Source organism: Mus musculus, chromosome 9, assembly GCF_000001635.26.
Source record: "Mus musculus strain C57BL/6J chromosome 9, GRCm38.p6 C57BL/6J".
Taxonomy (NCBI): Eukaryota; Metazoa; Chordata; class Mammalia; order Rodentia; family Muridae; genus Mus; species Mus musculus.
In genome coordinates, this window is record NC_000075.6 from 99,377,977 (window position 1) to 99,393,871 (window position 15,895).

At 49.1% G+C, this 15,895-nt stretch overlaps 1 protein-coding gene across 5 annotated transcripts in view; it reads right to left on the reverse strand.

Annotated features, from left to right (window-relative positions):
* Positions 1 to 7,443: 7,443 nt before the first annotated feature.
* The window catches only part of Mras (muscle and microspikes RAS), a 52,281-nt gene continuing 43,829 nt past the window's right edge, over positions 7,444 to 15,895 (reverse strand). For 4 of the 5 annotated variants that reach the window (XM_006510825.3, NM_008624.3, XM_030244080.1 and 1 more), the window contains 3 exons: positions 14,970 to 15,069; positions 11,757 to 11,836; positions 7,444 to 10,528 (listed from right to left, as the gene is read on the reverse strand). In XM_006510825.3, coding sequence (XP_006510888.1) covers positions 10,429 to 10,528; positions 11,757 to 11,836; positions 14,970 to 15,069 — 280 coding nt within the window. In that variant the 3' untranslated portion in view covers positions 7,444 to 10,428. Of the gene's footprint in view, positions 10,529 to 11,752; positions 11,837 to 14,969; positions 15,070 to 15,895 lie in introns of those variants that run through there. The other variant, XM_030244081.1, reaches the window with a different exon arrangement.

Below are 15,895 nucleotides of genomic sequence, written 5' to 3' on the forward strand. Positions count from 1 at the left end.
ATCTAAGTAAGTACTTCCTCCTAAAGTCCCAAAGACAAACCAAGGTACTGTTCTATTAGAGTTCACTCTGGGAAACCAGTACATCTGGTGGTCTTCCTTACAGAGCACAAGTGAGCACTTACTTACCAAGGCGTCGGGGTTTTCCTTCAATAGGCCACACTTGGAAAGTCTTTACTTGGCAGGAGTCTGACATTGGCCATGACAAGGAAGTAAGCTCAGGCAGGAATCTGACATTGCCAAGGACAGGGAAGTAAGAATCTGGTTTTAGGGTAGAACAGAGAAGTAGGCTCTGCTATCTTGATCATCCTTAGAAACAGCCTCACTGGAGCGATCATGGCTTTGTGTTTATTGTCTTGCTTGTTCCTTGACTATGGTCTCTTTGGTTCCCTATTGTACTGTTCACCCTTCATACTTGCATGTAATTAAAATGGTATAAAAAGCGGATTGGGAAAATGAAATTTGCCTTCAGTCTTAGGATTGACTGGGGTCATGCTACAATGCTGTCTAACTGTCTTTTTTTCTTTTTAATCCTCACTACTGTGCTGGAGAACTTGTTGATTGAGCGGGCTTGGTCACTTTACCAGCAGAGAAGAGAGGCTCCTGGAGCCAGTTAGAGCCCCTTTCCCCTTGGTCTTCCTGTGCCTATATATCCCAAATGCTTCTCTGAGGTCACCAGCAACTAAGGCAGAGTTGCATACAATAGGTAGTAGATCGCTCAGGTGAGATAACCCTTTTGAAGGAGCTTGCAGCTGAACTTCCCGAGATGACGAGATGACGGTAAATTGGCTCAGAAGGTAGTAAGTTCCACTCCCCACTTCTTACATCGATCCAGCTTTACATCTTCATACCTGTGAAGTGCGAACCTTCCACCAGTGAGACATCTCTCTGGCCTGGACTGTTTTGTAAAAAGATAGAAGAAGAGAGGAATATGTTTGGTAAGGAGGTGCAGTATGGTGTGGGGGAAGGGGGTTCCTCTTTGGGCCCATGCTGAGGCATCCGTTCCCCCTGAAGGACCAGCCATACAGTATAGAATAGGGTTTATTCAGGGCATGAGGAGGGGAGTTGAGAGAGAGAGAGAGAGAGAGAGAGAGAGAGAGAGAGAGGAGGCCAGCTATGAGCATGTGGAGAGGAGGGGAGGTGAATGTGGAGAGAGGGGGAAGAGGTTAAGGAAACAAGGGCAGGAGAGCAAGAGAGTGAGGAGGAGGCAAGCAGCCCCCTTTATAGTGAGTCCAGGTAACTGTGGGGCAGAGCTTAGACTAAATGCCAACCCAACGTGTTATATAGCAGGCTGCTCTCAGACACATGACCCTCCCGCCTGAGGTTGTAGGCGGGCATATATGGTTCTGATATACTTTGATTGACAAGGAGAGATGGGAAGAGCTGAGCCAGGAGCCAGACAACAGAGGGCAACAAAAGGCTGCCTGGGTCCCGGGGTTCTGACTCAGGCATTTAGAATTTCTGTATGTCAATCATCATTCCAAAAGCATATACTAAATTCAAACCTAACAATAGTCTAGCATTTAAATCTAATAATAGTCTAAGGCTTTAAGAAGTATTGTTAAAAAAAGAAAGAAGAAATATTGTTAACATCAGTTCAGTTAACGTTTGACATTAAGCTGAGACATGGGGAAGGTTGGACCTCTTGGCTAAGATCACCAGACAGCAGCACAGCCAAGCTGGACCTAGTCTGTGCACTGGACGCTGCTCTACACGCTGTGAACCAGAGAGGGAACCAAAAGTCTGGGCTGAGAGGAGAGAGAGGAACTGCTCTGTTAACAAATAAGAGCACCTAGCATCCAGGGCTCCATTTGCTGGAGCAAAAGAACAGGACCGAGCAGAGGTCAACTGAGACACCATCTTAGGACCTACCAGTCCTCAGCAACGCTCAGAGGTGGTTATGTGGGTGGGTTTTCTTTGTGGAAAGTGAGGTAGGGGTTCATTTGAGTAGTGAGGCTATAGAAAGGAGGCAGATGCAGAGGTCACCATGAGATCATGTGGTCTTGGGAAACTATTTGAAATGTGCAGCAACCTGGTGTCTGCTACAAGCCATGAGATTGACTAGGGGCAAAAACAAAACAAAACAAAACAAAACAAACAAAAAAAACAACAAAAGCCCATCGTGTGTCTCATGGACTTGCTAATCCATGGTTCTCAGAAGACCCAGTATACTATTACTCAGAATCTATTAAAAAGCAAATTAAAGCTGCCAAGTCCTAAAGCCTATGTTCTAACTACTCCCATCCCCAGAGAACAATGACAGTCACTAGGGTTCCTGACTCTGGGGGGTTCTCTAGGCAGAATGCCTGAGGCCCAGAACAAGCTTACAGCCCCTGGACCTCACCCATTGTGCCCACTGGCCTGAAGAGTCTCAGTTGGAAGGGCAGTAAGAGGGGGACAGAACTGGAGGTGGGGTCCAGGGCCACGGTGAGGAAGGGCTGCCCTGGGTGATGTCCTAGTGCAGACTCTGGAAAAAGACTGTCACTGAAGCTCACAATCCTGTGCTGAGTCACTGGGATGGGGGTGGGGGGGAGTGTGGCACGCATTGAAAAAACCTCAAACCTGGGTGAAATTGAGAATGGGTGTGGGGAGACAGCCTGGGCTGGCTCCATCTTCAGTGTGGCAGGGTGGTGGGAACAGAGCATAGGCTGCAGGAGCAGAACTGGATGCAGGAGCAGGCTGCCATTTCTGCCCGTTGTTGGCCTCGGTTTCTTTCTCTATAGAACACAGTGTCACTTACTCCACAGGGCAGTCATGAGTAACGGAGGTGGGTGAGAGACCGGGACAGTGGCTGGCTTACAGGAAGTCCTCAGCCATGCAAGCTAGGACTCTCAATGTGTCCTATGCATTTGCTGAGGTATCAGACAAGTGGCATACCATTACCTGGAACCTGTTTAAAAAGTAAACTAACACTGATAAGTAATTAAACCTGTGTTCTAACGACCCCCACCCCAGGGGACGAGGACAGTTGCTAGGGCCTAAGGACCTGTACCTAATTCATAGTTACTAAAGGTGTTTACCAGAACAGGCGGCACACTTTCACTCTTAACACTCGGGTATGGTTGGCCAAGGCCTGCCCTTGGACCAGTGGCAAACCAACATCCTAAAATCCCCTGCCTAAGCAAACTGCAGGCTTTAGGAAGAAATTGTGGAATGTGGCTTTTAAAAATCATCTGCATTGAGTTGGGGGTTGGGGGAGGGGAGGAACTAAGATGGGAGAGGTTCTGGCGGCAAAGGTCACTTGAGAGGCCCTCTTAGGGCCTATATGTCTTCCGCAAAGTTCAGGGGTAGTTTTGAGGGTCAGTTTTCTTTGTAGAAACTGAGACAGGGGTTAACTTGAGAAGACAGGTTGTGGAATGGATGCAGAGGTCACCATGACCTTGGGAAGTTATTTGAAATTTGCAGTGACCTTGGGTCTGCTACAAGCTGGGACTAGGGACAAAGAAAGCACTTTGAATGGAGATGTTTGGGTTTTAAGGCATGAAGGCTGATATCTATAATTATTTTTTTTATATTTTTAGATTTATTTATTTTATGTATATGAGTACACGGTAGCTGTACAGATTGATTGTGAGCCATCATGTGGTTGCTCGGAATTGAACTCAGGACCTCTGCTCACTCCGGCCAAAAGACTTATTTATTATTATGTGTAAGTACACTGTAGCTGTGTTCAGACACAGCAGAAGAGGGCATCAGATCTCATTACAGATGGTTGTGAGCCACCATGTGGTTGCTAGGATTTGAACTCAGGACCTTCGGAAGAACAGTCAGTGCTCTTACCCACTGAGCCATCTCACCAGCCCGTATTGGTTTATAAACATTAGAAATCACCACTGTACTACCAGCTTCTTCTCTGGGCCTGAGGGCATGAAAATGCAAGAAACATAGACAAATGAAATATCACTGTCGTATGTGACCAGCCTCGAAGGGGACCTGCTTAAATGAAAATTAAGAGTTGCCTGTGGGCCTGGGAATCTAGGTCACTGGTAGAATTCTTACCTAGAATGAACAGGTCCTGGGTTCAATTCTCAGCACTACCACAAATACACATATACACACACATACACACTCACACACATATATACACACTCACACACATACTCATACACTCACACACACTCACGTATACACATAGAATTACACACACATTCACACTCACATACATACACACTCACACACACACACACATAGAATCACATATACACTCACACACATATACAAACATAGAATTACACACACATACACACTCACACACATATACACCCACATACACACACGTATACACACTCACATACACACTTACACACATACTCATACACTCACACACTCATGTACACACACACATACATAGAATCACATACATATATACACATACACACTCACACACATACATACTCACATACACACACACATACTTATACACTCACACACTCATGTACACATACACACAGAGTCACACACATACACACTCACATAATACATAGAATTACACATGTATACAACAATCACACATACATATACACACATACACACACACATACTCATACACTCACATACACACACATAGAATCACACACACACACTCTCTCACACATTCACATAAAATCACAGTGGTGTTTGCCACAGTGGGGAAGGAGGTAGTTGAGTCCTTTGGGTCACACACTTGGTCATGTAGGGGGAACTGGGAAAAAGGCAGCTTGACCCTGTTCCCTCCCGCAGGATGTCGTGGGAGGGAGCACAGGGACATGTCTACTTGGTTAACAATTTTGTCAGCGCTTCTTTAGAGTAGCTGGATCTTTGCTTCTTTCGTTTCCTCTTCCTGTTCTCCGTGGCTGTGAGAGCCGTGGCTGTGAAACTGCAGAAGATCCTGGCATCAGAGGAATGTGCTAGAGAGGCCGCTACATCTCCACACGGAGCAGCACCTGCGGCAGGCACAGTGAGAAGCTACCACAATGTGACTGTCACAAACCCAGAAGAGGGCATGGTAGCTGTCATTTTGCATAGAATTTCAAGGTGTCAGCCACCCCACCTGCAACTCTGTGGAGTGACGATCAATAACCTTTCTCCTGGGATCTTTGGTTCCAGATGTTGGGGAACCCTTATTAATTAGATGCGGGAAGCAAAGAGGAATGACCTGAGTATCATCCTCTGATAGGACCACAGCTGCCTTGCAGATGAAACATCTCTGCAGCTGTGTATCTCCGCAGGATGGAAACTTGGTGACTTGGCGATTCTCAAACTTTAGGAAGCATCAGAGAGTCATGGAGGCCTCGTCAAACAAAAATCTACCTATAATCGGTGGTCACACGCGGTGCCTACGGAGGACAGTTCTGAGTGTATGGTGTTGCTAGTCAGACTCTTACAGCTGTTTGCAGCTGAGCCTTCCTCTAAGGCAGCGGTTCTCAATGCCGTGACTCTTAATACAGTGCCTCATATTGTGGTGACCCCCAACCATACAATGATTTTTGTTGCTACCTCACAACTGTGATTTTGCTACTGTTATGAATCATAGTGTAAATATCTGTATTTCTTGATAGTCTTTGGCAACCCCTGTGAAAGGGTCATTGACCTCCGAAGAGGTGACACCCACAGGTATGAGATACAACATAGGTTGAATAGATAGATATGGGGAGCTTGGCTCAGAGGTAGCAAACCTGGGTTGAATATGGCTCAGGTTATTATACACACAAATCACTGAGCTCTTGTTGAGATGAAGATTCCGATTGAGAAACTTGTGACAGGACCCCGGTCATGTCAGCAAGTCGTAGGGCCATGACAATGCTGATGTCTGTGACACCAGGGTCCTTTCATCCACGGCCTCTTCAAACAAAATCAAAGTGGACTCTTCAAGTAGTCCTTCTTAGGGGTGGAAGGTGGTTGTGTTGGTAATGTTAGTTGTGCAAGCGTGAATGCCTGAATGCCAGCACCGGTGTAAAAGCTGGGTGAACCGCATGCATTCTGTCAGCATGGTACTGGTAGGGCAGAGACAGCCAGAGCTTATTGGCCAGGTAGGCAGCCTGGCACAGTGGGTGAATTGTAAGTTGACCCCATCTCAATCAAGTAGAGAGCAACTGAGAAAGAAATCTGACGTTGACCTATTGCCTTCAAAAGCACATAAACACATGTGCATATGCACCAGCAGTTTGAACGTAGACTGCACAGAGATAGGGAGAGGGAGGAAGGGAGGGGAAGGAGGGAAAAGGGAGGGAGGGAGGGAGGGAGGGAGGGAGGGAGGGAGGAAGGGAGGGTGACTTTGGAGGCAAATCTTCACTCTTTATCAGTGATGTAATAAGTGGATCCAATATGCGCTGTGGTTTTCAACTAGTCAGCGAATCGCTTCCCGGTTTTGATGTTTCTGTGACCTTGCTGTGGGGCCCAGAACTCAGTGAGTGTTTGACATCAACTGAAGGAGAACATGTGGCTACTCTTCTCATCTAGCTAATGCCCATCTGCTCATCCGTTACTCATGTGTCATGGCATAGCCCTCCTTGCCATGCCTGCAAAGTGAGGTGGGGGAAGTTACTGGGCGATGGTGGGGTGGACAGAGTGGAGACATGAGTGAGTTGGCTTTAAATTTCCCCAGAACTTCTGTGCTGGCTGGGTTGAGAGTGAACTATGGGAAGACAAGAGCAGGACGTGAAGAATGGCAGCCTCGACTCACACGTCAGTGGGGGAGGTAGAGGGAAAGGGTAGATTCCAGACGAATGTTTGCAGTGTGAAATCAACAGTCTTTGCTTATAGGACGGGAGGTGGCGGGGTCAGGGCAGAGATGAGAGCAAGTCCAAGACTTAGGGGCCGAGAACGGGAAGCAAGGAGCTGGGTGAAACAGGCATGAGAGATGGATGGTCAGGAATTCCATTTTGAACACAAGTAAACAGTTTCCCATGAAAGGCAGAAGGGCACATGGCAAGCTGCTGAGGATGAAAAAAAAAAAAAAAAGTCTGGTTCCTTCTCTCAGCACCATGCTCCCAGAAATCACACTCAGACTCAAAGTATATTTACAAATACCTCGGCCATATAGCTAGGCTCTTCTCTGACTAGCTATAACTTAAAATAACCCATTTATTCTAATCTACTTTCTGCCACGTAGCTGGTTATCTGTGCTCGGGTACCATGTGATCGTCTCGTCACATCTTCCCTGGTGAAGCTCCTGCCTGCCACTTCCCCCAGACTCCTTCTGTCTTCTGGATGTCCCACCCCCTATTCCTGCCACAGCATAGGCCATCAGATTTATTATTGACAGGTGCCCCATCCGTACAGACATAAGATAGTCTCCTCTCTACAGGCTCCTGCAGGCAAAGATACCTGCATGGCCACCAGTGTGCTTCCTCTTTGCTTTAGGTTTGGCTAAGCCCAAGGCTGTGCTCTGGAAGAGGTGGGTGTTTCAGTAAAGAACTAAAAGCTCGCAAAACGGGCAGTGTTTGGGGAAGAGGAAATAAGGCAGGATCTCTGATTGTTTCTTTATTAATAAGTAGAGATACACAAAGACTTGATAAAAAGTACATAAAAGGCTCAAGCGTCAACAAGATGTCCAGGCATCACTCTCGCTCCTCACACGACAACTGCCACCTGCTAATACTGTCACGCAAAGGGCTCATTGTTTCAAGTATCTGGCATTGTGGGTAAACCTGACCCAATGTGGACTCTCCAACCAGGTGGGCTGCTAAAAGGAGGGACCCCTCTGCGGCTCTGGACTTAGTGTGATGGCTCTGAGGGGCTTTGGGGTTAGAGCTGGCATGGTCAGTGGGTCATGTCTCCTGGCAGGCAAGACAGGTCACACGCATCCAATCAGGTACTCCACAGCAAGAGCCATGGAAGGGTGTGAGGAGCTCCTAAGGGGAGCATCCAGATGTTCCCTGTGTGGCATGGTGCTTGGGAAGGAGGGGGCCATAGCATAGCCCCATACTGGGGGAGAGGGGATGGCTGGGGGGGGCAAATGAACCTATAAAGAGGTGGCAGAGTAATGGAAGAAAATCGGCACACAAGAGAGGCAGAGGTGAGGGGATTGCAGGGAAGGTATACATCAGATGTGATGGGAACACACATTTCTGAAAAAACTACAGGGAACCTCGGAATGAGAGCTCAGTACAGACCCAAGGGGTCCTCGGTCATGCGGTATCACAGCCAACCAGGTCTCCTGACGTCCCCTGTCAGCTGGCGATGGAGATGCACTGAGCATCTTTTACTCGGCCTCCCTGGAAACTCTGTCAGAGGGCTCATTTCTAATTCTGGAGTGTCATCTACCCATGCCACACGTGGGGGAAACAGGATTGTGGAAGATGAAAGCCCTGGACCAGAGATGGCCAGAAGTCGGCCATTTTGTCCACCTGCGTGTGGGGTCAGTTTAGGACATGGGCAGTTTAGAATGGATGCCCTGGATGACGAACCTGAATGCACTGCTTCTGCTGAGAGGGGTGGGGGCGCTGGGAGCCTCCCTTCTGGTCAGCTGTGTGACTCACTCCTCAGGGCTTTGGTCTAGTCTGCTTCCGGGAAGAGTCTCCACTCGGCACAGGAGAGGCGCTGGCTGGTCCACGGAAGTGAGGGTGTGCCGGTAGCAGGTGGCAGGACATGGCTTCTCTGGCAGTGGCTGCTGCCCTGAGTGTAGAGCATCCTGACCCTCCCTTCCATCTTTCCTCTCTCTGGGCTGCAGTGGCTATGGGTGTGGCTTAGGGAGCCCAGGGCTGGAGAAAGCCTGGTTCTTTTCATGTTGAAAATATTCATAAGTATTACCGGATCTGAGAAATGGTGAATACCTCATCTGACATGCCCTCTAGTATCCTTTTCAGGAACAGAAAAAAAAAAAAAAATCGGGGCGGGTGGCAGTTTGGTGAGTAGGAAGTTTGATCTCTAGCTAGCAAAAGCGTCAGTCATTTCCTTCTGTAGCAGAGTTGTCCCTTGCATGGGGCCTTCTGTCCTGATGACCCTGCGTGTGAACAATTTAGGACTCTCTGGGTTGGAAAGGAATCACGAGGCTGGACACCCTACTCGGTGCCTGGTTTCCTTGGATTTCCTTCCGTGAGTTCCCTTCTCCACACTGGCCCAGCCCCCTGGTGGGAGCCTCCGTTCTGCAAGGTGAGCTGGCAGATGCCCTCACTCACTACGCCAGCCACCTCCACTCCCAACCCTCTCACAGGGTGTACTTTGTTCTTGCTGTTCCTCCATACGGGTCTTAGCTGGAAAAAGCCCCTCTACCCCACTAGCAGCACCAGAGAGGGAGGAGTGCATTGTGGCGGGAGGTGTCCCTGCTCAAATGAGTGTGTGGATCATGTCCTCAGCTCAGCTTTCTTCCCCTTTGACCTAAGAGCGCAAAGAAAGTGTGTACCGAAAGGCAGCCGCAGCCGTACCTGCTAGAAGGGGTTTGCTCATCGGCTGGACTTATAAAGGTAATGGTCAGCTGACTCGGGTGGAAATGGCTTCAGGTCCTGGGGCTTCTGAGATAATAGTATTGAGCACTTTCAGTTCAGAGCTTTCTGGATGGTGTCACATCCACCTCCTTGAACATGTCCCTAAGTTTGTGTCAGAGGCACAGGAATACATAGTCTGAGAGCAAACAGGGACACTGTCCATATCTGAACATAGAATTTACCCACAGCATGGAAAGCAAATGAGTCCTTTTGCAAAGCCAGTCACTGGCCTCACCACACACTCAAGGAAAGGAAATCCCCTCAGGGGTGAACCGGTCCCAGCTAGCTCTCACTTCAGTGGGGGTGGGATTGAGGGTGGGGTGTAGTAGTGAGGGGGGTTGTTTTCTAATCTCTGCCGTTGTTTGTTTGTTTGTTTTCAACTGTACCAAAGCCCTCCAGGTAAATCCACCCCCTCTCTCCAGTCTCTGGGGTCTGTTTGCTTCCTGGGTTTGACCCCAGGCTTCTGATAAGACTCCACCTACTTCTGCCTCTCATCCAGGATGGAGTTTGGCACTGCTAGGAACACTCGGTTAAGAAGACAACAGCCCTATTGCAGACATTTATCAGAGGTCTGCCAAAGACTTGGGGCTTCGCCAGGCAATGGGCACAGACCTCTTTAATAAAATAATCATTACTCAAATAATTTAAAAATCTACAAAAGACACAAGAGCTCAGACACTGGGGATGGGACAGGGAGGAAGCTTGCTCATGGCTTGTCTGGTGCGTTGTATGTGGGTAAGCACTTCCATAGCAAACCAGCCCTATGGAGTTAAAAGAAACAAGCCCACCAAGAGACTGGGAACTGGGCTCAGTCAACACACAAAAGGTTTGGAAGCTGTAGCCCTGTCTCCTGGGAGAGGCAGCAAAGCCAGCCCCGGCCTGCTTCTGCCCCCTCCTCCCTCATTCCCTTCCAATGCCCAGTCCAGAGCCAAGGGCTGTAGTTAGAAGTGGTTCTCAGTGCAGTTAGGCAGTGGGCTGGTCCCAGGGGCTGGCAGTTCACGGTTGCTATGCCCAGGGCTTCAGGCTGTCACAAGATGACACACTGCAGTTTGTGAGTGCCGGTGGCCCTGTCTCCTCGCCATTTTGTCTTCTTTTTCTTCTTCTGGTTTTTCTCTGGAACCTGTTGCCTTTGGAACAATGAAGGAAGCAAAGACAATGTCAGAGCAAGCCTTTTGCTTCCTCTGTCCTCTCTCTGGGACTCCCAAGTCTCTGACAGCCCTAGGTTGGAGGGACAGCTTGAGAGTGCTGCTGTGCTGGCCACCCAAGGAGACCAGGCTGTGTGGCATCTCTTAGTGCAGGAAAGGCAGAGAGGAAGGGAAGAGAAAAATGAGAATCCCCCGGCATCCAGCGGCGACTAGATTTATTCATACCGTAAGCCCGCCGTGCTTTATAATGGAGCTGGCATCTGTGCTTATTTTTCTTTTTCATATTTTAGATAAAATAAGTGGCCAACTGTGTGCCAAAGCTTTTACGTGTTTTCTGTTAACATTTCTGAGGCCCAAGGGTCTTTTGGTGCCACAGCTCCCTAAGCAATACACGGCAGCTTGGGAAAGCCATCAACTGCCAACACAAACGGGAGGTGAGGGCTGTGGGGAGAAAGAAGGATGAACTCAGGCTGCGGGGTGTGTGGGGGTGTGTGCAGGGGTGTGCACAAGGCAGGGGGCCAAGAGGTGGCAAACAAGGGCACTATTAAAGGCCTAGGTCTGATTCATAGCTGACCAACAGCCTCTGAGTCACCGGCATAAGGTACTGAAGACAGGGGTTTAACTGTTGGCGATGTTAAAGGTTTAGAAACTGGATTGGATCTGGCAGGGACAGAGCCAGGAAACAGCTTCCATCATCCAACGTGAAGTGAATACGGTGTTAAAGGAACGAACGTCCATGAGTCTGCTCAAGGCTGCTGGCACTTGAAGACCACAGGCTATGGGTCTTGGAAGACACACACACAGTGTCTCTGGAATTTGAGTCCAGGGACCATACTTGGCTATTTTGGGGTGCTGTCTCGGGGCCTCTAATATCAAGGGCAGTGGTAGAAAGAGGGGCTTGTTCTTTGCTGTGTTGGGTATGTTGAAAGCTTGGGGTTCTGAGGTACTAGGATTCCTGATCTCCACAGCATGCCTGCAGCTCCCACCCAGCCTCCTAGTTATACCTGGGGGCAGTGTAGAGGGAGGGGGGTAAGGGGCAGGGGGGAAATTCAAAGAGTCACAGGAAATGGCAAACGAGGCTTGGAAACCGCCCAGTCTCTCAGGAGTTATGTTCCTCATGCGTTCCTGCTGTAGTCTGGCTCCCCCACTTTCCATCAGAGAAGGCGTAGCCAGGGAGGGGCACAGTTGTCAGGGAGAATACAAAGCTTACCTAATTACTCTAACTAGGTCATGGAAGGTTTTATCCACGTTGAGAGGCGGGTCCTTGGCACTGGTCTCTATATATGGGATCTGGAAAGCAAATTTCAGCTTGGTCAACCTGGCACCATGACCCACAGAGCCCTCTCCCACCTTTACAACGTACACTTTAAGCCGGGTGGGGGTGGGGGTGGTGGTGGTGGCTCACACCTTTAATCCCAGAACTCGGGAGGCAAGGGTAGGTGGGTCTCTGTGATTTCTAGGCCAGCCTGGTCTACGGAGTTAGTACCAAGACAGACAGAGCTGCACAGAGAAACTGTCTCAAAAACAAAACTCTAGAGGTTCGGAAGACCTGACAGAACCCCCAAGGCTCTATAGCTTCTTGCCTTGTAAGGCTGGAGCGTTTGGCTAACAGCTTCCCTAACTCCCTCTTGGTCTCTAGTCACAGAGATACTTAATAGCTCCTTAAAATAGAATCCAAATAGTCTTTTTATACTCAAGAGCAAACTGTTTCGCTTCTCACACAGTTCTCTCAGACAGTGTTCTTCATGCTTCTTCTGGGGGGTGACCTCTGACCTTTTCCCTGGACTCCTCCAGAGTGAACTTTAGTGGGGAAGGCTGAGGAGGACTCTGGACCTAGGTCACCCTGGTCTCTTACCACCAGCTCTCCAGCCCAGCTCCACTCTTGTTTGCTCTAGAAACCTGGGAGCTCGGCCATGTTTACCCAGGAGGATGCTTTGATGATAGCATCTTGCCTAGGGAGTGGCACATTGGAAGCTGTGGCTGACGGGACTCCATGGGCCGTGTCCCCACCAAACCTTGGACCAGCAGAGTGGAACAAAGGCTCGGGGAGGGTAAGACACAATTCTAGGTCCTATGATGGGTAACCCAGAGAATTAGGAAGTGCTCATTGCTCCACACACAGGGCTCAAGAGTTCAGGAAAACATGCCCTGGCCTCCTGGGTGTGAAGGAAGTAAGCTGACAGAGGTTAAACCGGATGACTTTCCAACTTTCCATAACTTATTTTTCCTGATCACCAAATTAGTGCCTTTTATTCTAATACAATTAAAGAAGCTGAGTATGGTGAAGAAGGTAAGTTCCTTAAACACTCAGGGAGGGTGGTAGAGCAAGCTTCAGAGTTAGGGCAGTCAACTTTGCCTAGGGAAGCTTTGCCTAGGACACACAGGGGTCAGTATGTTAACATCCTGCGAGGTCAGAGGACAGCAAGCTCAGCGGCTTCAGGCAGAGGTCTTCTTGTAATGCAGAGACAAACAAAGGCCCCTGCTTAGGCCTTTGACCTTTTTATTTGAGCCTCTGATAACTCTAAAAGGACTGTGTCCTCCATAGTGGAAGAGCTGTTGGGTTCCCAGTCTCCCCTTTTCCCACCTTTGCTTCTTTAAACCCCAGAGGCAAGCAGCATCCTGCAGTGAGGAGACTGATGTGCCTGCAGGGACTCTGCCTCGCCAGCTCAACAGTGAATCTGTGTGAGCCTTCTCTTGGTCTCCCATGGGCACCTGTGTGGTAGGTCAGTTTTGGAGTATCTTGGGAGCCGGACATCATGCCTGTACATGGTAGGCATTCCTGATGATAACAAGGTAGAACCCTTCCCATGGCTCAGGCCACTGCACAGCCCTGTATACATGCAGAAGAGAGGCAGGAAACCACCCATGGCCAAATCCCCTTGATAGTCTGCCCTCCTGGGAGTTCAGCCATCCTCAGTGTCTACAGGTCTGTAACACGGTTGTCTGCTGACCCTATATCTGGTCTGTGAGCAAATGCTGTTGGTTCTAAGACATACAGCCCAAATCTTGCCACCCTCATGTGCTTCTCAGCCTCTCGTGGGGCACTGGGGCAACCCCTGTGTGACTCTCTGTTCTTTTCTCCTTTCCCAGTGGACTATTGTCAACATGTCACAGGAAAGAAGTTGCTTAGGTATAAGTCACATCTCTCTGAAACCCTCCAGTGTTCTTCCTCAGCCTCTATCATAGGAGCCATAACTGCCTAAGTCACCTCGCCGGCCGCACTTCCCATGACTCACCCGCATGCACCCACTCAGCCACCGCTGCTCGGCTCGTTCGCCAGCCTGCAAACTCCAACCCTGGGGCTCATAGATAATAATCCTTTGCTAGAATGTTCTTTTGTCAGATACCTGTCTGGCCATTCCTCTGTCTCCGTAAGTCCCTGCTAAAATAGACCCAGCCCACCCTATTTAAAACATCACTTCCTCTTCCCATTCCTAACCCCCTCACCTCCCCCCCTTTCCTGATTTGTTTGTTTCTGTAGGACCCATCACCTCCAGACAAACTGTAATTTACTTTGCTTATTGCCGGTCTCCATCACTAAGTGTAAGCACCCAAAGACAGAGAACCATTGCTCTCCAGGACCCAGGGTGATGGAATTAATAAAGGAATTAATACAGGAGACAGACAGACAAAGCTAGTTCCCAGCATGCTTTTCTCTCTGTGTAATCCACTGGGTAGAAACAAGGCTACCTTGCTGCTGACTTTCCAGTTCGCAGGCAGCACCCAAGGGGGCCGGTGCACTGTGCCAATAAGGGGGCGGGGAGCAGAGACCTGACCCAGCACGATGGAGAGAGCAAGGACATTGCAATGAACTCAGAAAGCTAAAATGCTTGTGATAGGGTATAGCTGAAGCAACCTTAGGGCCAAACCAAGTAGGGATAATGATGCCTCTGGTTGCAAGGGTAGAGGACTTGATATCCATGCTTCCCCAGTACACCACTGGACCTGCTGGGGTGGGGACATTGCTCAGTAAACAGAGCTGATGGCAGCGATTCAGTATAACCAAGTGCAAGCTCATGAGCAGGAAGGCTATCACCTCCGTAGAGCCCAGTGTTACCTCAGGCAGGAAGACGCTGGATACTACAGCTGGATACTACAGCCAGTGTTACCTCAGGCAGGAAGACGCTGGATACTACAGCTGGATACTACAGCCAGTGTTACCTCAGGCAGGAAGACACTGAATACTACAGCTACCAGGGCAATCTGAAGACAGCAGCTCACACCTCTACCTCATGGTTTCTCTGCTTTTTTCAAATAATATCCCCTAACATTGCACCCTGTGTTCTCTCTGTTGGAGCCTCGTTGCTCAGTAGGAGGCCTTAGTCCGTTTTCTAAAGACGGGCACTGCAGGAGGGATGGCATATGGACTTTCACACCTGGCCCTGAGGCCCAAACATGCAGGCATGCAGGCACAGCCACCTACATTGTATTTGGTTGCCATTTCTTTTCCTTGGTCCCTGGTGACTTTCCTTAGGTGCATCAGATCCACCTTGTTGGCCACGAGGATCATTGGGAATGACTCCCTAGGGAAGAGGAGAATTCAGATAATAACAGTGAGATTTAGCCTCCTACACCAGCAGGTGATAGCAAACAGACAGACGGTGAGCCAGCCTACCCCCACAGCAATTGCCCAGTGCGCCTCCTCTTTTCCAGAGGAGACAGGGGCTCAGAGAGAAGGAGCCCGGGATCTGTTGCAAGGCTGTTGGTGTGGGCCCAACTCTTCTCAGACTTCCCAGACTCTCCTTAGTTCTCCAAGGCTCTGATATACAAACCATGAAGGGCCCTCAGCCAGGACTCAGAAAGAGCAGCAGGGACAGGGGCTGGCACACAGCGGGCACTGCACATAACTGGCAGCAGCGAAATGAGAATAGATCCAAAATAGGGACCCCCCCCAGAAGAGGGACCCCCAGATGGTGAGGCACGTCCCATCAGTATCTTATTGACATGCGAACGAAACAAAACAGCAGCCCACGGCATTTGGGGTGATATTGAATATTTTCACATTAAAAAAAGAAACCTAAAATTTGAAAATGCTACTTTATTATTTGTTTGATTAACAAGTCAATTAGGACTTCCCCACCACTGGGGCACTTAGGGTGTCCCTTTTGAGGCATTATATTCATTAATCAGCCTCAGCTCTTGGGGGGGTCCCCCTGCCAGGCAAAGGTATAAGCATTTCTTCCTGTGGAACAGTCATTGCCTGCGTTTCTCCATCTTTACTGGAATTTAGTCAAAACTTGCTCTTTTCCTTCATTTACATTTTCCTTCTGCATTGCTTCTCCGACTGGCAGTATTAGATGGGCTTAAACCAGACACTAGGTGATTTGATTATGTTATAGAGCATGAAGA